This window comes from Pocillopora damicornis, chromosome 3 (genome assembly GCF_964200805.1).
Source record: "Pocillopora damicornis chromosome 3, jaPocDami1.2, whole genome shotgun sequence".
In the NCBI taxonomy this organism is placed as follows: Eukaryota; Metazoa; Cnidaria; class Anthozoa; order Scleractinia; family Pocilloporidae; genus Pocillopora; species Pocillopora damicornis.
The window spans coordinates 8,264,993-8,287,937 of NC_142672.1; the positions used below are offsets into that span (position 1 = coordinate 8,264,993).

General features: G+C 38.6%; 5 protein-coding genes across 7 annotated transcripts in view; 3 read left to right on the top strand and 2 right to left on the bottom strand.

Annotated features, from left to right (window-relative positions):
• Positions 1 to 2,289, top strand: part of LOC113685399 (sphingosine 1-phosphate receptor 1) — a 4,116-nt gene extending 1,827 nt beyond the window's left edge. Inside the window, exon 2 of the mRNA XM_027202909.2 lies at positions 418 to 2,289. Coding sequence (XP_027058710.2) covers positions 418 to 1,289 — 872 coding nt within the window. The 3' untranslated portion in view covers positions 1,290 to 2,289. The remainder of the gene's footprint in view (positions 1 to 417) is intronic.
• On the bottom strand, positions 1,522 to 5,365 carry LOC113685397 (beta-4C adrenergic receptor-like). Of its 3 annotated transcripts, none has more exons than XM_089200335.1 (2): positions 5,234 to 5,365; positions 1,522 to 3,155 (listed from the first exon to the last, which is right to left on the bottom strand). In XM_089200335.1, the coding sequence occupies exon 2, from the start codon at positions 3,129 to 3,131 to the stop codon at positions 2,166 to 2,168; it is 966 nt and encodes a 321-aa protein (XP_089056461.1). In that variant the 5' UTR covers positions 3,132 to 3,155; positions 5,234 to 5,365; the 3' UTR covers positions 1,522 to 2,165. The 3 variants fall into 3 exon arrangements, with proteins under 3 accessions (XP_089056461.1, XP_027058708.2, XP_089056462.1); XM_027202907.2 differs by having other exon boundaries at positions 1,876 to 3,183; XM_089200336.1 differs by lacking the exon at positions 5,234 to 5,365 and adding an exon at positions 4,227 to 4,352 and having other exon boundaries at positions 1,876 to 3,155.
• Positions 5,366 to 9,540: 4,175 nt separating this feature from the next.
• On the top strand, positions 9,541 to 10,892 carry LOC113685395 (adenosine receptor A2a). The gene has a single exon (XM_027202906.2). It carries the CDS (start codon positions 9,837 to 9,839, stop codon positions 10,794 to 10,796), a length of 960 nt encoding a protein of 319 aa, XP_027058707.2. The 5' UTR covers positions 9,541 to 9,836; the 3' UTR covers positions 10,797 to 10,892.
• A 1,956-nt stretch (positions 10,893 to 12,848) lies between these two features.
• Positions 12,849 to 17,350, top strand: LOC113685417 (uncharacterized). Its single transcript, XM_089200338.1, has 3 exons — positions 12,849 to 13,264; positions 15,768 to 15,882; positions 16,359 to 17,350. The coding sequence occupies exons 1-3, from the start codon at positions 12,905 to 12,907 to the stop codon at positions 17,201 to 17,203; spliced, it is 1,320 nt and encodes a 439-aa protein (XP_089056464.1). The 5' UTR covers positions 12,849 to 12,904; the 3' UTR covers positions 17,204 to 17,350.
• A 1,191-nt stretch (positions 17,351 to 18,541) lies between these two features.
• LOC113685431 (adenosine receptor A3) lies at positions 18,542 to 21,779 on the bottom strand. The gene is made up of 2 exons (XM_027202945.2): positions 21,661 to 21,779; positions 18,542 to 20,196 (listed from the first exon to the last, which is right to left on the bottom strand). Exons 1-2 carry the CDS (start codon positions 21,671 to 21,673, stop codon positions 19,229 to 19,231), a joined length of 981 nt encoding a protein of 326 aa, XP_027058746.2. The 5' UTR covers positions 21,674 to 21,779; the 3' UTR covers positions 18,542 to 19,228.
• Between the last annotated feature and the right edge of the window lie 1,166 nt (positions 21,780 to 22,945).

The window sequence follows — 22,945 nt, forward strand, 5'->3', positions numbered from 1 at the left end:
GTTTCTGTTTTTATGCAAGACCTTGCCGAACAACTGTTAAATATACATGGAAGCACTAATCTTACGGCTGACTAGTCTTCATTTTCAAACGTAATTAGAAATAATCTTTCGCACAAATCTAAGTGGCCCATCACATTCGGGGGGGAGGGAGGGCATCATTTACAACTCATCCCAGTTTCCATTAAAAAAAAGATGCTGCTGTGTAACCCCTAAGTCTCCCCCCTTGGTCTCACTGATAGTTAATCCGTGCCCACTTTCAAAGTGTAAAGATGCACTGGGGCAGTCATGTGCCAAACTGCACAATAACGGAACGAGAAGGGTTGGTAAGACAGGAACGTCTCTTACCACAGTCGACAGCGCTGACAGTTTTTTCTACTCTGTCTTCAAGCTAATGAATAATATATTTTTCCACAATAGACCCAGTGACTCTGGCTCAGACAGCATTCCTCGTTTCCGTCTCGGTGTTGACCGTGGCTTTGAATTCTCTAGTGATAATGACAATCTGGAAAGATCCATTCAAGCAGCTTAAAGGAACAGCAAACTATCTCATATTAAATCTGGCTGTTTGTGATCTACTTATGGGTTTTCCAACCGAGTTACTCTTTGCTATTCTTCACTGGTTTCCTGGTAATAAGAGTGTCATCAAAGCAGGGTACATCACGATGTATTTTGCTATTTGTGCCTCATTTCTTACAATCCTGGGCCTCGCTGTTGAAAGACTTATTGTCATATCATCCGCTAAGAGTGACGATAACTCGACAACGACGAGTTATTGCACTGTAGGCATTATGTCCATCTGGCTTTTCGCTGCGCTAACAGCCTCTCTTCCTATGCTCGGATGGGACTCATTTGACAGTTATAGGCTTTTTATCGCTGATGCTATCGGAGTTCCTGTATTGATCCTGTTATTTGCTTGCTACACACGGATCTTTCTGCTGATCAGAAAACAGCTGCATCGATATTTTGCAACAGGCGATCAAAGAAGAGAGCTCCAACCCTTAACACCAAAAAGTCAAAGAATGGAAAGACTTAAAAGGAGGGAAAGAGGCGTAGCTCTCTCTGTATTCATCCTTACTGGCTTGGTTACCGTATGTTGGAGTCCGCTTTTCATTGTGGAAAACATCAGACAGTGTTGTGATCACGACGATTGTATTCCTAAAAAACTTGACTTAATATTCGAAAGCTTGATATTTGTGCATCCGCTGGCCAATCCTATCGCTTACGCTCTGCGTACGGCGAAGTTTCGACGCGCACTCAAAAGAATTTTCAGGTGTAGTGGTAACAATTAATCGTTTAGCCTGAACGACTAATTGTTATCGGGTTACCTTTTACGTTTGTCTTTTGTCGGACTCACTATATTTCCAAAGCCTTCAACGCGGAAAATTCTATTGTGTGTCTTCCAACTGCTGAAGGTTTGCCGACGTCAATATCGATATTCAGCTTACCAAAACTTTTCACACTGATGCTTCCACGGTTTCGTAAGATAGTTTTATGTTTCCGGAGACCACCGTAAGAAATACAAACATTTACGTATTTAATTGCATTAAAACTGAATTTTCAAACTCTTGAAAATTTCTCCCGTAAAATAGGTCGATGGAACCTTTCACTATATTTCCTTAAGTACAAGGGAATTTTATGGCAAAATACAAAAAAAATCGATTTTTTTGTGAGTGCCCATTGACTCTCGATATCCTCAGAAATACACTCTAGAGTCCCCAAGAGATTTTAACTTAGCTCACCACTGACAATATATCCCAGTTGTATCCAATCGCCTTGAAATGAGCAATCTTCCACAGTAGCTCTCTCTCAGCATAGCTTCACAGATAGTCGGTACGTCACTTTCGATTAAAACAGCAACAACTACTACACGACTGAGTTCATAAATTATATACATTTACAAAGTGTTCTCGAACAATCCGGAAGCATACAACTCAACTATTTTTGTGGTGTTGCATCATAACTACATATAACCGAATACAATATGTTTCCATAGTATGACAATGGGCAGTCGTGTAACATGTCAACATGAATAGGCTTTCTAGAAATTTCCAGAAACTTTTTTTTACAGTCGTTATCCATAACATATTTCATTCAACAACTAAGGCTATGGTATGTCAGAACGTTAATAACTTAAAACCAGACGTTTAGTGATGATAAAGCGTTTTTTAGGGGTTTCCTGCGCCATTACTAGCTGATGGTAATCGGTCGGCGCAGGTCTTCGCAAAGTTATAGACCATCTCTTTAACTCGCCATCGATAACCTGGAATAATAAATGTGTATAATATGGGATCTAGAGCGCATTTTGATACGTATAGGATTAGTAACAATTCTTGAAAAAAAAGTGAAGTTCGCACTCCGTCGCTGAAGTATTCAACAACGCGAGTGACAGAAAATGGTAGATAGCACAATAAAAATGTTCCAACTAGAAGAAAAATGTTCTTTGCAAAGGAAAACTCCCGTTTTCGAGCCAATTTAAACGCATCTCCTGATTGAACAAGCGGTTGTCGGACTTCATTGGCGAGTAGAATCTTGTTGAATTTTCGGATGATTATGAACATGCGCACATACAAAACGAAGATGACAACCAGTTCAAACTGAGGAAGGATATAGAAAATTAGCCGTATTGCATTTGTGTCATGAAAGGAAATGAGTAGGGCGGTAACTGATCCATCAAGCCAAATAAGAAAAATGTATAATTTCAAAGCCATTCCACCAAACAGCTTTTCTCTTCGTAGAGGCATCTCTAAGGCCACATATCTCTCCACTGTAAGAAAGAACAAAGTGCATCTTGAAGCGGTAGCTGTTATGACCAACACTGATCTAGTTGTGACATACAACGTACTTGGTGAGTCGCTCATTAACATCATGCTTACTCCACCATCTACCCAATGAAGGCTTATCCAAAGAGGTTCACCTACAAAGCCCATCATCAGGTCAGCGATAGCAAGGTTCAACACAAGGCTGTTGGAAACGATCCGTAATTCAGTGCGCGGTTTCTTATACAAAGTCACAATCACCAGAAGGTTCCCTACTATAGTTATAATGGAAATTATAGCTATCACAAGTGGAAAAAGTCCATTGAATTTTTCTTCCTGATTCGTCGGGGGAAGGGTTTCATTGTCCTCTGCCATCCTACTTTGTTGATGTTGGATTTGCTTGATGAGAAAAATCAACCAAGTAGAACTGTCATTGATGAAGATAATTAAAAAAACTTAATGAATAGGCAGTCATCATTTTTCGCCGGTGGGGGGAGGATTTGGTCGTGTCACAAAGAAATTTGCCCGATCCAACCCATAAGGCTCTGCAGTTAGGTGATCATGGAAAAAAATCAATCTTAACCTCGCTCCAACACGAATTTAGAGAGTTTAAATTAAGCAGAACGAAAAGGTATATGAAAACTGAGCCTTTTTAGATGAAACTTAAGCTTAAAATACATATGTTTTACATCTTATCAATGCAATATGAATAATTTACCTTATCAGAGCCTGCGTTCCCAGATTCCAAAAATAAGGAAGAGGGGAAGGGAAAGGGAATAATTGGGATAAAAGAAAAGCGCAAATTTCTTTGGTCTCTCCCTCAAAGCCCCCCTTCGACCCTTTAACCTCTGAGAGTGACCTCACATCTAATTTCTCCTCACATTGTCACTTCTGGATCAAACATTAAGGTCATGAGAATAAAGAAAATGATCAACGATCAAAGAAGTTCTTGATTGTTAAACAAATTCTCTTATCAGTTCCTTAGGAAATGTATACAGAACAGTTTGGAGAATATGCATTTGGATGTTAGGGTGTAAAGAGTTAATTACCATGGGATCCCGCAAAAATCCTCCCACCCTCTAGAAGAATATTCTAGGAATATCGTCAAGCAACTGACGGTTCAATCTAATGCAATCGTAATTCCGGTATCAGGCGAGGAAAGCAAGGAAATTAACTTTTTTTTATTTGTAATGGATATAGGACCGAGTGAAATCCAATTCGGTCTGTAATCATATGAGTGATTAACAAAATCGGATGACCGCGAAGCGTGAGTCCGATTTGATAATCAATAGTATGATTACAGACAGAATTGGAAGACACGAAGTCCTGTTACCAATTAATCAAAACTATGACAAAATTTAAATAAGAAGCTGAACGTCGGTTATACGTTTTCATAAAAACAAAAACAACAGTCAACTCGGCTAAATGCGAGACAACAGCGCACGCACATGACGCGTTCTGTTCACTTACACAGGCATGACGTTTGAACTGTCCCTTTAACTGTCCTATAACACTGTCCAATTACAAGCATGACGCATGTCCTACTAATGCTCAAATCGAGCTGGTGATAACCAATCACTTTCGAGAATTTTGTTATAAGTTTTGAATAAACATTGAAATGTCGATCGCTTTCCCGGTTATTTAAGCATTCAGACCCTAAAACGACCTTCTCCACTGAAGGCCTATGTTTGCACGTGCCTGATTGACACAACGTTCGGTTTATTACGAGAGATTAGAAACAAACAAACAATGTTACCCATCAGATTTTAAGACGCCTTCTGATTGTCACGAGACACGTCAACTGTCGACAGTTATGTAAAGAGCGGAATTGTACAACATTTTTTTTTGTTCTTACCCACGATTTCTAGGAGGACAGATAAAACAAAGAACTTTTTTACTTTACCGTATTTTGATTCATTACTGAACAGAATCACGGCAGCATCGAATATCGATTTGATATTATTAGTAATCATTTGAAACTGTTAAGTGAGACTGGTTCCCGTTACCGCGCAACGGAAGTTACGATTTGTAGCTCTGAGCCGTTTTGGTTTAAAAAAAGGGACTCTTTGTGATTAGTCTCCACTCCACGCATAATTCTCTTTAAAAATCAACTCACTCCTCCTTAGGACGCTGTATGAGCCAAAAGCTTATAACACTGATTTCAACAATATTTCGCATTCCAAAAATTTTTGACGACACATGTAAACAAAGCATCTAAGATTCGGGCATAATATTTTGACTTGCTTATATCGGCGAAAACGTTTAGAGAGTAGACCTTTGTTTAGCAGACAAACGCTTACAGATACTACGATGTTTTGATTATAACACTAGTATGAATAAAAAACAAATGAATGAATAATGAAATAAACGTTTTTCCGCCGAAGAGTTGGTTTGAAAGAGATTCTACCCAAGGCTCCTTATGGCAGACATCACATATTATCTCACAAGCATCAATTCAAAATTCACACCACACTTACTTGAGCTGTAAAACATCAGAAACTACACGTAATACAAAGAAAAGGGCAACGCATAAACGGTAATTTCAACTTCCTTTTTAACTAATTTAAAGAAATTGAAGTTGCCATGTCTCGTCCATAAGCACACTTTAAGAACGTGACTGGTACTTATGACTTAAAAGTAAACATGAGCCCAATTGGTTAATTGACGCCGCGGCTCACGAGGAATGTCTTGTGTTGCACTCAACAAGCATGCTATTTTTTTTATCGATATATTAAATGTTCTATTTTTCCATCGTTTCTAAGTTTTTGTAAGACTAATTATTAAAGGACCGGTGTCACGTTTGGGCATGTGTATAGAAACAAATCAAATTTAAGAATTATTTGAATCGTCTGCCATCTTAGATTGCGAACTTCATGCAAATCAAAACTGACTAGAACAACCCTGTTTAGTGATCGACCAAGTTCCCTCTCACTATATCTTGAACAAGCGAACTTCTATTTTCGGGTAATTTTAATATTTATGGAACCTGAAGTCGATCAAGTTCTATACAGCAAAAAAATAAAAAACTCCTCAGTGTTTTACGGTGGGGTTTCATCCCAAATACCCAGCAGAAGCGATGCGATTTCCTATACTAATGTCTTCAATGGAGAAGCAAGATGCAATCCGATCGAATGTCGTAAAGCCAAAATAAAAGTCAGATTCCCAACAGCTGATAAGAATAAACAGAAATATCTAAAGACGTCAGTAAGAGCTCCAAGAAAAAACAACAATGCAGCCGTAACCCAGACAACACGAGTGAGCAAAATTTCAATTGGCTCTAGTTTCAGTTGCATCTGATTGGTTGAAAGGTGGTGCGGGTTTTCTGGATCAGTTGCAGAACGCATTATAATTGAATTAATGCAAATCCAGACCGACTTTTCAGATATTGAAAGGCCGGAAAATTTCTTCATTAACCAGTTATGGAAAACCAGAAGCTCACCGGAAAGGAACGTTAAAAACAAACCAAAAGAAAAGTGGAGTGCGTTTCAAATTGGAGATGAAAAGCAAAGGAAGCAAAGAAAGCAAAGGATATTCGAAGTTTGAGGAACCAATCAGAGAGCACCTTCAACGCTATCTACTGTTTTGTATAATTACACTGATGTGTGCCATCTCCGATTTTTCTAGTGGATAGACGATGTTTTGCGAGAACTTTGAAGCTCTTAAAAGTAGCTATTTTGATGGTCTCTAGAATGGCAGCTTTAATTGCGTCATGGAATAATGAAAGTTGATCTGTCACTGAGCTCTCTTTCCATTGGGTGTCATGGTATCGACAGCTGATCAAAAATATCTCATTGTTCGATCGATAGGAGATATCAGGTTGCTTCACACTTCATCTTGATCACTGTCTTGGGAAATTATAATTCGGCTCTAGCGGCTTCGATTGAACCAACTGCCTCTGGTCAGTAATCGTTGAGTGGATCTCTCTTCAAACAATGAACACGCCTTATCTTATCTTTCAGTTTTCACGCCGTTCTACCAAGAAACTCGAATGTTTCGAATCCTGGCAAGTGACCAGAAAAGCCACGTGGGGCTGTTAGTGCATTTGGTTGATACCTAGCGCCCCAAAAAACTCTGCTGATAATTTTTAGAGAAGTCTTTTTTTTCTGGTGCGGAGACTTTACTCGATACCGAAACCTTTGCTCTGACCTATATTTTGTGAAAAGGGGTGCGACGATCCCAAACATAGAATTCACATATTTTGAAACATTGATTAATTTAAGAGATAGTTCAAGCCCTGAAAATTATCTAATATGGTGTTAATGACAAAACTATATTTGGCCGATCTAATTTGGGTCAAAGAAATTGCGAAGAAAAAAACCAACCTTCTGCCACGCCGATCGATAAAATTATAATTGTTAATACGCCTGCTATTTTCCGAAAACTTTCAAGAGACCCTTGACGACTGAGAGTCAAAGGTCTGGGTTTGAGCGACCAAACGGCAACTTCCCAAACATTACCCACCCACCCCCTTCGTTGTCGTCAGTACTTTCTAAAGACTCCACCCTCCCCCCCCCTCCTCCTCCTCAAAACCCCTACAAAGAAAAAAACAAAAAATTTAAAATTTAAGTATAAAACAGTTAAGTTCAGTCCAGTTCACAGTCAGTCCACATTTTTAAACTGGCTTTAATTTCTCAGTTTGTTACTTCTGTGTCCCATATTTGTTTGATTTATCTATTAAATTTCAATGCAAAGTCACAGTACGTTTGATCTTTTCTAAGAAATAATGTTACAAACCGGAGCAACATTCATTTAAACCACGTGGTTTAGATATTTTTTCCAAGTCCAAAACAATCAGATCCGGTTCAGTCTAATCGGCAGTCCAGTCCACTATGCAATCCTAATTTTTCAACTGGCCTGGGAGCAAAACCTTACATAACACGAAGCCACGCTTAGAATAACTGGTCATTTCACGTGCTTTGACGAGTCGAGCGGAACAGTTCAACTTGAAGATCAGAGTCCAAGAAGACTGAGGGTTGTCACGAGACAGAGTTCTCTTGTCAAGAGTCGACAACTCTTGAATAATGGAACGATTCGATATTGTCACGAGAGAATTTTTTAATTTCTTAGTTCGATTTTGATGTTAAGCTCTCTGGTAATGAATATTTGGCAACGAACCATCTTCATACTAAATTCCAGCTTAAATCGTACACAACCAAACGTGACAGGACAGTTTGTATTTGATTGATTGATATAAGATGCTATGCACAACAGTAAGTGTAAAATGAATTAACCTTTTGCGCAAATTCTCAGTGCGACTCAGTGATGTAAAACGGCTCTCCGACTCGGAAAAAAATGTCTATCGGCCTCTTCCCCCCCCCCCCCTTTTTTTTTTCGTCTCAAGAAGGTATTCTTATCACCGATTCAAGAACAAATTAATTAACCCTTTCTTTCCACTTGCTTTGCTTCGCTGTTTCAAAATTATTTCTTGGAGTTACTGATTATAATTTAAACACTGGCTTCGTAATGAAAGCAGAACTTTTAGCTAGTAAAAGGAACATGAAATTTTATCATGGCAGGACAATATTTCTGCCTGCTCCTTTCTTTTGCATTTTCCGTTTCTCTCTCTTTCTCGATCTCATTCTCCATTTTTCTGATTTATTCGAAGCCATACATTTTGACACGCAGACGACACCTCTGTCCCTATAAACATATGCAAAAAGAAAGGCCCTACAAAATTTAACTGCAGCCATAGTTATATACTTTTATGAAAATTTCCTCAATAATTTGTTCTGTTAACAATTTTGATACCGTCATTATTTGTTTGTTTGTTTCTTCGAGAGCCAACATTTAAAATTCGTGTCTCAGAATGATTACAATACAATAAATCGATAAGAATATGTTTGTTGAGTGCAACACACTGACAAGACATTCCTCGTGAGCGTCAAAACCAATTTGAGTCTCATGTTTATCTGTCCCATATACCAGTCATGTTCTAGTAGTGTGCTCATCGATCACAAATTCGACTTCAATTTCTTGTGTGACCAGGAGTCTCCTATATTTTACAGCTCAAGTAAGTGTGATGTGAATTTTTAATTAATGCTCGTGTAATAATTTGTGGTGTCTGCCATCTGCCACTAAAGACCAGTGCGGAAATTGGTTCTAATCAATAATTTAACGGAAAAAATATCACAACTTAGTTCATTCATTTAGTTTTGCAAACCTACATGGTTGCAATAACCCAAACACTACGATATCACTGAGCGGTTGTCTGCCGAACGAAATGTCTCACATTGAACATTTAGCCAATAAACAATTAAAAATATTATAGCTCAATCTCTGTTAAGGGATTAGATTCTTTGCCTACATGTGTTGTCAAAATATTGTTGCGCCATGATACTCAGTTGAATTTGGGCTTGAACAGTGTCCCAAGGAGAACTAAGTGAAGTATGCGTGAAGTGGAGTCCTTTTTTGGCCAAAACAAAATTTTCGAATTGAAACTTCGAATTCCTTTACACGGTAACTGGAACCGATTTTACTTATCAGTTTCAATTGTTAACATGTCTAACATTATCTAAAAGTTATATTTAACCAATGGATATCATGTTGCCGTGGTTCTGTTCAGTAATAGATCAAACGTACGATAAAAGTGAAAAAGTCCTTCGATACACCTTTACTTTGATAGATCCTGAGAAAGAACCAAAATAAATATTGTATAATCCAGATTATTATATAACTCTAGACAGTTGATGTGTCTCGTGACAAGCTGGAGGCATCTTGCACTCTGACGGATAACGTAATAAATATATTTTTTCTGATCGATCTGCCGTGAAAAACCGAACGTTTGCTGAATCAGGCACGTGCAAACGAAACTGAAAAAAGTTTGACGTCTGATGAGAAGGCAAGTTACCATTTTTGAGTTTGGATTCTTCAGCACCCGAGAACGCGATCTACATTTTTGATTTCTCGTGTTGCATCAAAAAGGTTCTAAAATTCTCGTGCTTTTCACGCCCGATCCCGAGGAACAATGATTACGTAAGATTGAACCATTGGTTGCTTGACGTTTATGACATTTTTGTGTTGTTATAACATGCAGTTCTACTAGTTTATTTGCTCAAGGAATTCTACTTTTAACTGAACAGGATGGCAGAGAACAATGAAACCCTTCCCTCCGCACCTAAGGAAGGACCTTTTCCACCTGTGATAGCTATAATCTCCATCATAACTATAATAGGAAACCTTCTGGTGATTGTGACTTTGTGTAAGAAACCGCGCAGTGAACTACGGATTGTTTACAACTACCTTGTTTTGAACCTTGCTACCGCTGACCTGATGGTTGGCCTTGTAGGTGAACCTCTTTGGATAAGCCTTTATTGGGTAGATGATGATGACGGAGTAAGCCTTGTCATGAGTAACCCACCAAGTGCGTTTAATATTACATCTAGATCAGTGTTGGTCATAGCAGTTACCGCCTCAAGATGTACTCTGCTCTTTATTACATTGGAAAGATACGTGGCCTTAGAGATGCCTCTGCGAAGAGAGAAGCTGTTTAGTGGGATAGCTTTAAAGTTCTATATTTTCCTCATTTGGCTATATGCATTAGTTACGACCCTGCTTACTTCCTTTCATGACACAGAGGCATTTCGACTGGTATTGTATCCCCTTGCTCAGTTTGAACTGGTTGTCATCTTCGTTTTGTATATGCGCATGTTTATAATCATCCGAAAATTCAACGAGGCTCAACTCGCCAATAGAGTTCGAGAACCACTTATTCAAACTGGACATGCCTATAGATTAGCTCGAAAACGGGAGTGTTCACTCGCCAAAGATATGTTTTTTCTAGTTGGAGCCTATGTACTGTGTTTCCTGCCTTTATCCATCACTCGTTCTGTTGAATGTTTCGCTAGTGAAAGGGTGAAAATTACATTCAACACTGCAGAACTCTTAAAAATCATTTACGTATCAAAATGTGCCATAGATCCCGTATTATACACATTCATTATTCGTAGTTATCGATGGCAAGTTAAGAGGTTGTTTTATAAAGTTACCAAGGCGTTTGCAGAGATACTATTTACCAGTAATGGCGCGGTAAACGTCCAGTAAACGAATTAGTTCCACTATGACGTAGTATACGATTGCATTGACTCACTACAGCGGTGGTTATATTGTTAAATAAAGAATATATTGTATAATTGCAAATGATCATTTAAAAATTGGATACTGTACTTACCTAACAAGGTGTTATCATTGTTTACTGTCAAAGTCGCGATGGCCAATCAGAACACATGAATATGAATACCGAAAGAAGCCGAATTAGAGCTTGAAGAAACTGTGAGCGCGATTTCCGTTTTTGCATCTGACTGCTTGAGCCCGTGAAGTAGCTTTCTGGATCCTCAACTGTCTCAATTGCTCTGTATATTCGGGCTTGCCACTTTTGAAGGGCCTCGCCTATATAAAATCGTCACTTTGCTAAAAAAAATACTAAAGTCAGAGACAGCCGAATTAAAAACAACAACTCAGATACGCTCGTTGTCTTGCTTTACGTCGTGCAATTAAATGTGATTCTAACCCACACATTGCTTTTCGCACAACTCTATTGGCTACTTTACGTCACGTGGTACAAAACAACCGAACAGTTATCTCGCAAGATACCCCACTTCGATATATATGTCCTCTGATTATTTTCGTCGAAAAGAAACAAAGCCAACTTAATGGTCTCGCTTTTTCATGTTTATTATTTTTACATGGACGTAAAACAAACTCGTTATTTTTAGGGTTCACTGGTAGTAACATTAAAAAAATTATCTCAAATGCTTCTCCAGAAAGTACAAGAAATGGCAAAAGTTTGCTGTCAACACGCGATACGATAATTAATGGGAGGGTTATAAAGTAAATAAACCCACTTCTGGCTTTCTGGTATGTTGGCTGATGATGTCCTTGGCTGATAGATTGCCCGCAAAATTTCACATTTGCCCTCAAAGTATCGCTTCTTGGGCAAATATCAATTTTTCAGCAGCGGACACTATCAGCCAATAAACCAACCGCCTAAAGGAGTTCATTTACTAAATAACTATACTCCAGAGCAGAGTGAAACAAAGTTAACGATCGAAAATTCAGAGCGAATGCTCTAAGCTAACTTTTAACTAAGATTATTATCATTATCTCGTTTGTTTGTACATTGAATAATTTATTACACCCATTTTGAAATCACTGCTGGTCCCTGTAATCTGATTGGCTCTAACTGGTGCGATTTATTCACGAATCGCACCACTTTTTGCTTTAAATCGCATCTTTTTCCTAGCCAATGAGGAGGCTACACTAAAGTAAAACAACCAATCAGATTTCAAGGCTTGTTTAAAGTAACCAATCAAATTGCAGGAAAATAAAAGACACAGTGTATGTGGCAAATTTTGCAACTTTTGTTTCCAAAACTCCTATCCCCCCCCCCCCTCAAAATGGATAAATTTAATTTTAAACCGGCTCAGTGCTGCATCAGTAAAATATTTGAACTGACCAAGTCCTGTATTTGGTCGATTTCAAAAGGGATGTAATAAAGTGGTAATTGAACCTCGTGTCGTGCAATTTTGGTCTGAAATCATACTTGTGATTTCAAATCGAACGAGCGCGCAGCGTGAGTTCGATTTTGAAATCACGTGTAAGATTTCAGCCCAAATTGCACTCCACTCAGTTCAATTACCATTATAAATCAATGGCGATACCCCGAAATGATCTTCCCAACAGACAAAGGAAAAATGTCTTCCATCAACAACTACGAGATTCTGCAATTATTTTTCAAATGAAAGAAAATATATATTTCAGTTGTAGCAACATTCTACTCAATACCTTAATGACATTTAATGCTATGAAACTAAATTGATTACAAAGTTACGAATATTATCGGGCGTAGAAGCCTTCTTCAAATATGTTATTATAAACTATGAAATTAATTTAATATCGAAATTCATTTTGTCAATGGTGAAGAATCCTTTTATTTGATTATGACAGGTTCACTTGAAAAAAGTATATAATTAATCTTCTAAGTTTTGACATTGATGGATTCTTCAGACTTTATCATCGTTGCCAAGTTGTTTTTATTATTTTGATTAAATATTATAGTTGCAGCTGAATGATTCTCAAAGGAAAAGTAAAACAGAATTTGCAACTCTTTCCAAACGTATACGTAACATGCAAATGAATAAGTGAACCTAAAGATGTCTATAGTTTCGAAGAAGGAGTTATTCTCTCTTTCACTTGCATTATATTTGCTAACTGTGCCTGTATTGTCTGCAGAGGAAAATCGGACCTTTCCAGGCGCAATTTTGACAAAGCTTAACTCTAGATTAAAAGGATTTACCTTTAAGTCCTGGGAAACTCCCAGTCAAATTTTCTGCAGTCAATCTTGCCTCTCAAGTTCAAGATGTCATTCGATAAACTTTAAAGAAATATCATCACTTCAACGCCGTGGCTTATGCGAGCTGAACGATGAGCATTTGATGGATTCTGTGGTTATAGAGAACAATCTTATACACGAGGAGGGATTTGTCTTTTCCCGTTTTCCCAAAGATAATAAGGTAAGCAACACCAACTAAACGCCATAACAGAATATAACAGCCAAGTTTCTCTTCGTTTCTCCCTTATTGCCAGGTTTGATATCGAATGGAAAGCCAATTCCCCTCTGTACCTATTTAGCACTAATAGTAATTTGAAGAAAACCCGACACACATGAAAATGAAGATGAAAATGGCTACCGGTAAGGTGAACGAATGAAGATGAAAATCGCGCTGAGATTTCTTCCAAATTCAGTCTAGTATACTGATTTTAGATGGAAAATCCAGAATTGTTGAGTAACAAATTTTGGGCTTATTTACTGAACCAAGAGCTCTTACAAGATATGTTTCGATTTTTTTAGCCGTTTTTTCGTTTTATAGCAATAGCGAAAGACTCACAGTTACCATGTTTTTTCAAATAAGGTTGGAAATTCACTTCTCCGAATGAAAGTATTTCATAAGTATATGTTTCGGAATAACAGAACCTAGGCCTCATTGTATTTAATAGAAACCCCTGAGTGGAGAATACTGCAGGATTAATAACTAAAACTGATAACACAAGAAACTCCGCATTAGAGCTTCCTGAAGAGAACAATGCGGTGGAAAAGAACGTGATACAGAACACTGAAGTTGTAACATCAGTGGTTTAAACTTCAAGAATGAATGCAATCCAGCTAAAAAAAAAAAATTGGAGCTTTCCGATGAACACTACATTTAGTTATTCAGTTTATTAAAAATTGTACTCCGTTGTTTTTAGCGCGAGCAGCACCTCGCACAGTAATTTGCATTTCTTTTTTCTATCTTTCTTTATTTTTAATTTAGGATGGACAAGACATTTGCATATATGTTTCATTTGGCTGACAAGGGGCCTAAATTTTTTACGGAAATGTCTTTTGTACTCCGCAATTTAATATAGTCCAAGGATGAAAACAAAATTGCAATAGCTTGTCTGCCTGACAAGCTAAAATTACCTTTAAAAACCTCCATATTTGAATATCCGGCACCCTACCCTCTCAGACGCAAATTAGTTACCACCGTCTTTTCACGGGGCCTTAATTGAAGTATAATTGTCTGAATCACTTGACGATAAGGCATCAGATTGATGAGTTTCTTGACAAAGCGGCTCACACAGTTTTTATAATGGTCAATAAGTTGCCGGCTTTCAATGAATTTAAGTCCAATCGCCGTTTGAACTAAGCGGGTAAGCTGTTGTAATAAAATAATGAAAAAATATGTGGCTGTCAAAAAGTTCGAATTAAAAAAGAGAAAAAAAGGAAATGATTGAATAACAAGAGCTTTGTTTGATAACTCTCGTCATTTCTAATAAACTAGTGGAGCTGAGTACAAGTTATTTTAAAATGAATGCTGGAGTCTCATAATATTTGGACAACACTACCAAAGTTGACTCAAATAATTACGCTACCCTATCGAGGAAATGATTGACAATAGAGATTCCCACGTATGGTAAACGTGAGCCTTTGCTTTTCTTGGGAAAGTAAATATTTTGTGATACAATAAGACAATTTCAAAACGAATCTAAAAAAATAGTCGCTGTGGAAATTGACATGGTTTTATTTCTCTACGCTCTTAAAATTTATCTACAAAACTCACACCACCTTTTCAGCCAATAAAAATTAAAAGTGAAACTTTTCCTCGTCTCTTTGTTTTCCTCTCATTCATGATACGAGCGAAAAATAGATAAAACGATAAATTAAGGAAGAGAAAACCTCGCTGATTATTGTACCACTGCTGGCACCGTGTGGGTTGAAAAGTCACACTAAGCGGAAGTATCTCCAACAGTCTGTATAACTATTCTTCAGACCAATCACATCAGCCTAGTCCTATGTCTACACAGTTAAATTTCAGAAAAATTCTGCATTTTACACGGTTGACGCCAACATCAATTACATTCTGTACATGTAAGAAAATTCTGAGCCACCGGTAAAAACCTTGAAATGGTTCTTTTGAATTGCTTCAGTCATCTTAATGGCCGTATGTGTTCGATTGACAGAGGATTATTTTTTCTTTTCCGGTTGCCATGTCCTACTAAACTATCAGTTAGAAGCCGAGTCAATCAACTTGATAACTGTATTGACATAAGCCTCCTGGGGTGTGCTGATTGGATCAGCATACCCTAGGGTTACTCTATATGTATGAGTGTAGGATATCACATGAACGCGAGAGCATCCAATGATTTATAGATATGGGTGATGTTTTGAAAGTTTTCGTCACTGCACGAACCAACAGCGAAATTAAAGCAATTTGTAACCCTATCGAAATATCAAGAGCTCGCATGAATTCGTAGAAATTATTTTTGCTCATCTTAACATTATCCTCAGCAAAGTCACTTACAAGAGGGTCTTGATGGGGAGATGGGTTTTACGGCTAACGATTAAATTCACTCTTTTGTGATTAAAAGAAAAATTTTTACTGTTCACCTTAGTTACAACTAACTAAGGTGATTGATATTTGTGTTTCTACGCCTAACGGCCTTGTACGTCATCGTTATTTCCTACTTGCCTTTCAGGATGATTGTCAATGGCGAAGTTGTCAAAATAATGGCGTCTGTGTATTCATTAAGCAACATTATGCATGCTCTTGTGATGTACCATGGACGGGGAGCTTTTGTGAAACAAAGATTGGTAAGTTTTTTCAATGTTTTGTTTCTTCCAAAGATCTGAATAGTTTTCCACTCACCTTCAGCCGTGCAAATTTGTGGAAGCAAAAGAAATAACTATATATGTGAAAAATCTCACAAGTTGCTTGATTGAAAAATGGGTTCAGTTTATTGTTTAATTACACCAATTTGGTCGCTGCGATGTCATGTGACAACGCTCTCATCTCGTGCCCAGATCCTACCGTTTAACTGTAGCTGCTTGGAAGTGAAAGGGTACGAGACTGAAAACGCTTCACATACCAATTCAAAGAGAAACTATACGGTAGCGCTTCATCCACGGTGACTTGTTCTTACGGGGGGCCTCTCCTTTTCTAACCTTTGACAACTGAACAGGCTTTTGATGATTTTATTTCTAATCGTCAGAATAAATAAAATTTTCTTAGTGTATGAAGCACTTATATGGTAGATTGTTATCAAATAAATTGATTATATTTCTGTTAGTCTGGTACAATTTTACATCGCTGGGTGCGAACGGAAGAAATGGCCCTGACAGCAACGCCGGTTATAAAGGAACTGGACTCAGGGACGTGCAAGTGAACAATGGAAAACAAGAATGGATTGTACCATTTACTGGCAGATTTCAAGTGGAGGCATGTGGGGCGTCCGGTGGGGAAGGGCATGCTCACCCAACGGTTGTAAATGGAGGTAGAGGGGCTAAAATTAATGGTACTGTTCTGTTAGAAAAAGGAGTCAAACTTGTCATACTTGTTGGACAAAAAGGCTTGTCTTCAGGTGGGAGTTACCCAGGGAGTGGTGGTGGGGGATCCTTTGTTGTTTATTCTCCTCAGATGAGGCCTCTTCTCGTAGCTGGTGGGGGAGGGGGTGGTCATTCTCTAGATGGTCTTCCTGGTAATAATCAAGTCAATGGGAGTGGCAACGCTTCCGGCAGTAACGGAGAAGGTGGCCTAATTTGTGCAGATAGTAGCAAGGGAGATACACCCGACTCTGGATCGGGAGCTGGGATTAACGGAAGTGGAGGATGTTTTAAAAGACCAGATGCGCCTGCTGGAGAGGTGTGCTCAAGGAAAGACTGTAACGAAGGAGGAAAATCCTTTTTTACAGGAGGTAAGGGGGGTGAGAAGGCAGATTGTGATGGTGGCTTTGGTGGAGGAGGAGCCTGTAAATTCTACGCTGGGGGAGGGGGTGGATACTCAGGAGGTGGAGTAGATTGTGTTGTGAAGAGGGGAGGAGGGGGAGGGTCCTATGTCGAAAACGCAACTTGGAGTATCACAAAGGGAGGTTGCAATGAGGGGGATGGTTATGTTTCATTTCACAATGTAGACTGAGTTCATGATACTCACTAAGCCACTTCAGTACAGTCATGGCTCTGGTGACTTTAAAGTTGCACGCGCTCTGATAATCATCTCGCGCGAGGTGATTACAGCATGGAAGTTATACTTATACTAAAACAATCATTCGCCACAGGTTCAGTAAATATTTTTTAATGATGCCCTCGACTTCATCTCGGGGATTATTCAACGATATTCACTTCGCCCTCGACGAATAAATGCTTATAAAAAATTCATGAAGACTGACTGGCTGGTTAAAGTGCCGTAAGTTGTAGTATCGAATTCACAAGAAAATATGAGATAATTAAGCCACTTAGTCGATCAAATTTATTCTGGCGAAGTTTCTATCAATTTTTTTTTACTTGTTATATGTTCTAGACTTTACTATGATATTTCTCTGTTAAGGTTATCGTAAGGATAAAGTTAGGCTCATTAAAAGATCGTCCTCTACAAAAGAATGCCAAGAAACTACCGCCAAAGCATATTGAAACTATAAAAACGTATAAGAGTTAACAAGTCTCAGATGTATTGTCGGCATAAACTCGCCGAGAAATCTAAGGCTAACATTGAACAATTAAAAAATTAACAAGCGGCAGCGCCCACATATTATTACCCACGTCTATCCTTTTGCACCTTAAGCATTTTATCGCTGACTACTCTTACTATATAACATGGTTTTCAGGGGTGGAACGGAAAGAGTATCAGTCGTTGCCGACAAAGGGGGGGGGGAGGGGGGCTATAGAAAATTGGCTGCCGATGAGGAGGAAGGGGGGAAAGGAATCAAAAGAATGGCACAGCCTCACATGGGATCAGTTAAATTTTATTGTGACACAATAAGAATCCTGCAACCCACGCCCCCCCCTCCCCCGCAGATGTTAAAAAATGACCAGCTCATGCTTCGATCCTTTATACCCCCAACATCAGAATGCATATTCTCCATACTGTTCTCTATACATTTCCTTAGGTGCTAATGAGGAGAATTTGTTTAACAATCAAGAGCTCCTTTCGTTGATGATCATTTTCTCTTTTCTTGTGACCTGAATATTTGATCCAGGGGTGATAATGTAAGGAGAAATTACATGCTGGTCACTCTTAAGGGGTCAAAGGCTTAAAAACACGCGAAGAGGTGAGTAGGAGTGAGTCTGGAGCGAGTCAGGTACTCTAGCCCCATCCCCCTCCCCCCTCAACATATCAACTCTGAAATTTTTTTTCCAAATTGCATTTTCTGCAACCTGCTAAAAAAACATAAGTTCGATTCTTGCATCTCAATATTCTGGAGACAAAACTGCCAATAGACAAAAAAGTAAGTTCCACTCCTGTGGTATGACTCTTAAGTGACATAAAACACTATTATTTATTAGTCCAAATTAAAGCAAAAGATTCAAAGACACTAAATATTTTTTCACAAGTGTGTTCTTAATCACTATCATTTCAATCTTATCCATTTAATTCATTTACCAATTTATCTGAGTTTTAAATTCGCACCGAATGTGTTCGAAAATTAATCATTATCAAACCCAACGAAGACTTACGAAGGTTATTAAGTCGTAAACGTTCGGTTTGTATATCAAGACCTAAAATGAAGGTCCTGGACAAAGAAAATCGAGTAATGGTGGAGCCTTTATCCATTGGACACTTTCAAGATATGGAAATGTGTTTCCCTGAATGAAGGCTTCACCTTAGTGAAGGACACCAATACAACGGTTACGGGAATTTTTTTTTTTTTTTTTCACTTGGGAGTCAAAATTTGCATCCCGTTGTTTTGAAGAAAGGTGCTCCAAAACAGAGGTTTCTTCAGCGAAAGGACAACAATATCAAAGTTACAGGAACATTTTTTTTTTCATTCGGAGTCAAAATTTGCATCCCGTTGTTTTGAACAAATGTGCTCCAAAGCAGAGGTTCCTTCAGCGAAAAAGTTACAGGAACATTTTTTTTTTTCATTTGAAGCCAATATTTGTGTCCTTGTTTTTTAAACGCAGGTGTCCCAAAGGAGACGTACTCCTGTTCTAACTGACCTATTCATTACCACCGTGGGCTCACGTATGTGGGATAACATGATGAACAGAGTATAGCTTTCACTGCGTTCCGAAACTTATCGTATCTCAATGCATAAATTACGGGGTTCAGCATGGAATTCAGTAGTCCTAAAAACCTGGCCCAGTCTATGACTCTTTTGAGCTTATCTCCTATGCCATTACCTTTGTTGAAGTAACCAAAGAAAAGAATATTTTCCATGACAAAACAGGGAGCCCAGCACAAGAAAAAGACACCGACAAAGAGGAACACGGATACAGCCACCTCTCTTTCTCGCCTGTCAATGCCCACAAACAATTGCGGCACATTTCGCACCAGGCTCACGCGACTACCGGTACTTTCTTCGAAATCTTGACGAATGCATCTTCGGACCAAGTAAAATATTCGCTGGTATAAAAGAATCATGAAAATCATGGTTGGAATACCAATTGCATCTGTAACGATTAATCGAAATTCTGTTGTGTTTCTTTTGTTAAGCAGTGAAAGCAGCGCGACAGTCGCAGCAATGAGCCAAATATAGGCTATAGCCAGTTTTAGATGAGAGTATATGAGGTAATCTTTGCTATGAAGTGGCGCTGCTACCACTATGTAACGTTCAAACGCCAGGGTCAAAATAGTCAGGGCAGACGCCACCATGGAGAAATACACCAGAGTATACACAGCCAGATGGAAGTGTTTGTATTCCTGCAAAGCAAAGTAATGAAGAAGGCCTAGCAACAGCTCACACGGAATGCCCACGATAAGGTCACATACCGCTAGATTCAGGATTAAGTAGTTTGGGATGGTTCTCAATTCTCTGAATGGATCCTTTGCTATTGCGACAACCACTAAACCGTTTCCCAGTACGGTTAAGAAGGACATTGTAAAGGCTGTATAGGCCTCGGGAAGACTCATGTCGGAAGCAGTAGAGCTATTGGTTAAGTTGGGGCAATTACTCATTTCGTCTTCCCAGAAGCCTGGAAAAAAAGAGAAAACAAACAGGAATACATTCCCAAATGTTTCTTCGTGTAATGAAAATTATCTCTAAAACCTCTGTCTACTTATTTCAGTTTCCCTTGTTTATATGAACAAACGAGACAAGCGTATTTCATTACATTAATTCAAATGTATAATTTTCATCTTAGTTAGAATAGCCAAAATAATCATCAGCTTGTTTTAAATGTCCGAACCAGTGAATTTTTCATGAAAGAAAATTTACAAAGCACTAATATCAAAAGAGTACGCGTTCGAAAAGAACAAGAAAGTGTCAGAATATCCCGTGTAAGTGAGGCTTGAGGGTGCATAATTGTGCACGAGGGCTACTAAAATGTGTCGATACTTAGGATTCACTAAAGAAAACCAGTAAACTTTTGTTTTGTTTTTGTTTCTTGGTGTTTTTTCCTTTTCCTTTTTCTTCTACTTCACCGTTCCTTGAAATTGTCACGCAACCTCCCACCCCCCCCTCCCCCACCCCGCAAGTTATCAGGGAAGGGTTGTGTTACAAGCCATAAGGTAAAATTTGTTATGCAAACTATGGCTCTTAATAAGCTGTCACGCTTCTGCATTTTGACCTTGAAGTTGAAACAAAAGACAGCTTAAAAATGAATTAGTTAGGTTTCCTTTAAGGCTTGTATATTAATTTGTCTGGTTTTGATCTTTGTTGCTAAAAGAAAGACAGTCGAGCGTGGCTGAATTATTTACCAAATATCTAAAACAAACGTGCCAAGCCGGTTACGATCCACATTCCTTCACTGTATATTACAATGTGAAACTATCCAGTGTTTCATGAAAAGCCCGGCGGTTTTCTAAAATGGATTACTTCAATGAATCGAGAAAGAGAGATTGCAAATGAAATTCGAAGTTTTAATTGCTACGCAAAAGAAAATGTTACGATGAAAAGCATGTAATCCAAAGCTGGTAACAAGGGTGGTTAATCAATCGATCTGCTTAAAGAACAGTATCGAACATATCATTTACGCAACCCCTATAATAATCTTTTAACAGCCAGGAGCTGAGCTCCTACTTTGAGGCTCAAAGCCAAACGGATTGATCCAAATGAAAGCCCAGAAGCACTGATATTGCTCACCCTGGAAGATCTTATTTACTGCACATCAGTGGCGTGTACATCAACACTGCCTCTCGACAGGCCTCACGATATCCTTAAATCGATTTAACCCGCTGAAGCACGCATAGCTTCGAGAAGAGAAAGAGCAGCACTTTACAGTGACTAAATGCGGAATTAATAGACACTGTTTCCACCTGGACTGAGATCTTACTATGCCGGAAAAACAGCCAAGCTTCACTTCATTTTACATGATCCTGAACGAATCAGTTTTCCATGATGGCGCCAACTGATCCCTCGATTTCTTACCCTGCTTTGACACGTCGACGACGAAACTCAACGAAGCTGAACAAAGGTAAATAGACCCTAACGATCTTACCTGAATTTTCCATTGCCAAATGAAAGATCTTCGGTCCAACTTTTCCTACAAATGCACACCGAAATGTCGACGATTGAGGTTTGAACTCTGCAACTTTCCTAGCCTCCTGATCATCACGTGATCTTCACTGTAATCGCTTCTGGGAAAAAACGGAACAGGAAGCAAACGTCTTTACGATGATATTAAGCCTCACTACAATAGCTTTTGGTTCGCTGGGTCAGTTCAAGGAACATTCAGCTAACTTTCTGTCTTTCTCAGTCTTTTGTCCGTGTATTGCTATGTTTCATTTGTTTGTTATTCGGAAAGGAACCCACCGCCAAATTAGGCCTAATTAGCCTATTTCAATCCGTTCACTTGCATAAGTTTTCAGTCAGCGCTTTGTGACATGGATTCCTTGGGGCGTAACATGAGATGAGAGACTGCAAATCTATGCACGACTCAGTGTTGGGCATTGTTATTAATCTTAATCACTAATTAGGTTGCCTGAGAGAGCAGGGTCCTGCCTCGATCATGACTTTCTGCTTCACGCGTATGAATAAAAAAATCGAAAGCCGAAATGAGCATCAGCTCTCTGATAATTCGTTATTTAAAATTATGCGGACTTCATCGCGATCTTACGACAACGTTCCTATTCTCCTTATGCAAAGTTGGACATTTATTGAGTCATTTACGTGATGTGTTCACTTTGAATTTCGATAGTCACGCAAATGTAGATAATCCTGACTCACGCGTGACACTTAGCAATTACACTGTGTATCCAAAGGCATCCCAAGCTCACGTCTCTAGAAAATAGGCAGTAAAGACTGCAAATGGCTACTGATATAGCGCAATTTTTTATGGCATTGAAAAAACCAGGGTTGTATTGCTTGCTTTGCCATCACTGTTATTCCTGTTATAAGACGTTCGGCGTTAAGATAACGGTGAAATTCGTAATTTCGTTCGTCTACACATACCACCATTTCATGAAGCTTCTAAGTTTCTCGGATGGTTTATATCGTTACCGACCATAAAAAAGTCGGTAACGTAATTACGTACTGGCTACAACATTTGTGTCAGTATAATAGGAAATTCTAAGATAGCCAGTGACACAATGACTTAACGGCTACATTTTCGTAATATATAGGTTAAAATTCTTCCGACTTAGCTGGAGGCTGTTCAAATTTTACATATATAGACCAAAACAACAACGAGATTTGTGATTAACATAATTCACTAAACTCATCACTGACAGGAGCTTATGATACACTCCTGTCACTTATACGTAAATTTAATTTAAACAAAAAAA

Bases quoted from the DNA above. Each gene is read 5' to 3' on its own strand.
- LOC113685397 (XM_089200335.1), bottom strand. From the start codon at position 3,131: ATGGCAGAGGACAATGAAACCCTTCCCCCGACGAATCAGGAAGAAAAA.
- LOC113685395 (XM_027202906.2), top strand. From the start codon at position 9,837: ATGGCAGAGAACAATGAAACCCTTCCCTCCGCACCTAAGGAAGGACCT.
- LOC113685417 (XM_089200338.1), top strand. From the start codon at position 12,905: ATGTCTATAGTTTCGAAGAAGGAGTTATTCTCTCTTTCACTTGCATTA. The intron at 13,265-15,767 runs GTAAGCAACACC...CTTGCCTTTCAG, and splicing joins GTTTTCCCAAAGATAATAAG to GATGATTGTCAATGGCGAAG. The intron at 15,883-16,358 runs GTAAGTTTTTTC...TATTTCTGTTAG, and splicing joins CTTTTGTGAAACAAAGATTG to TCTGGTACAATTTTACATCG.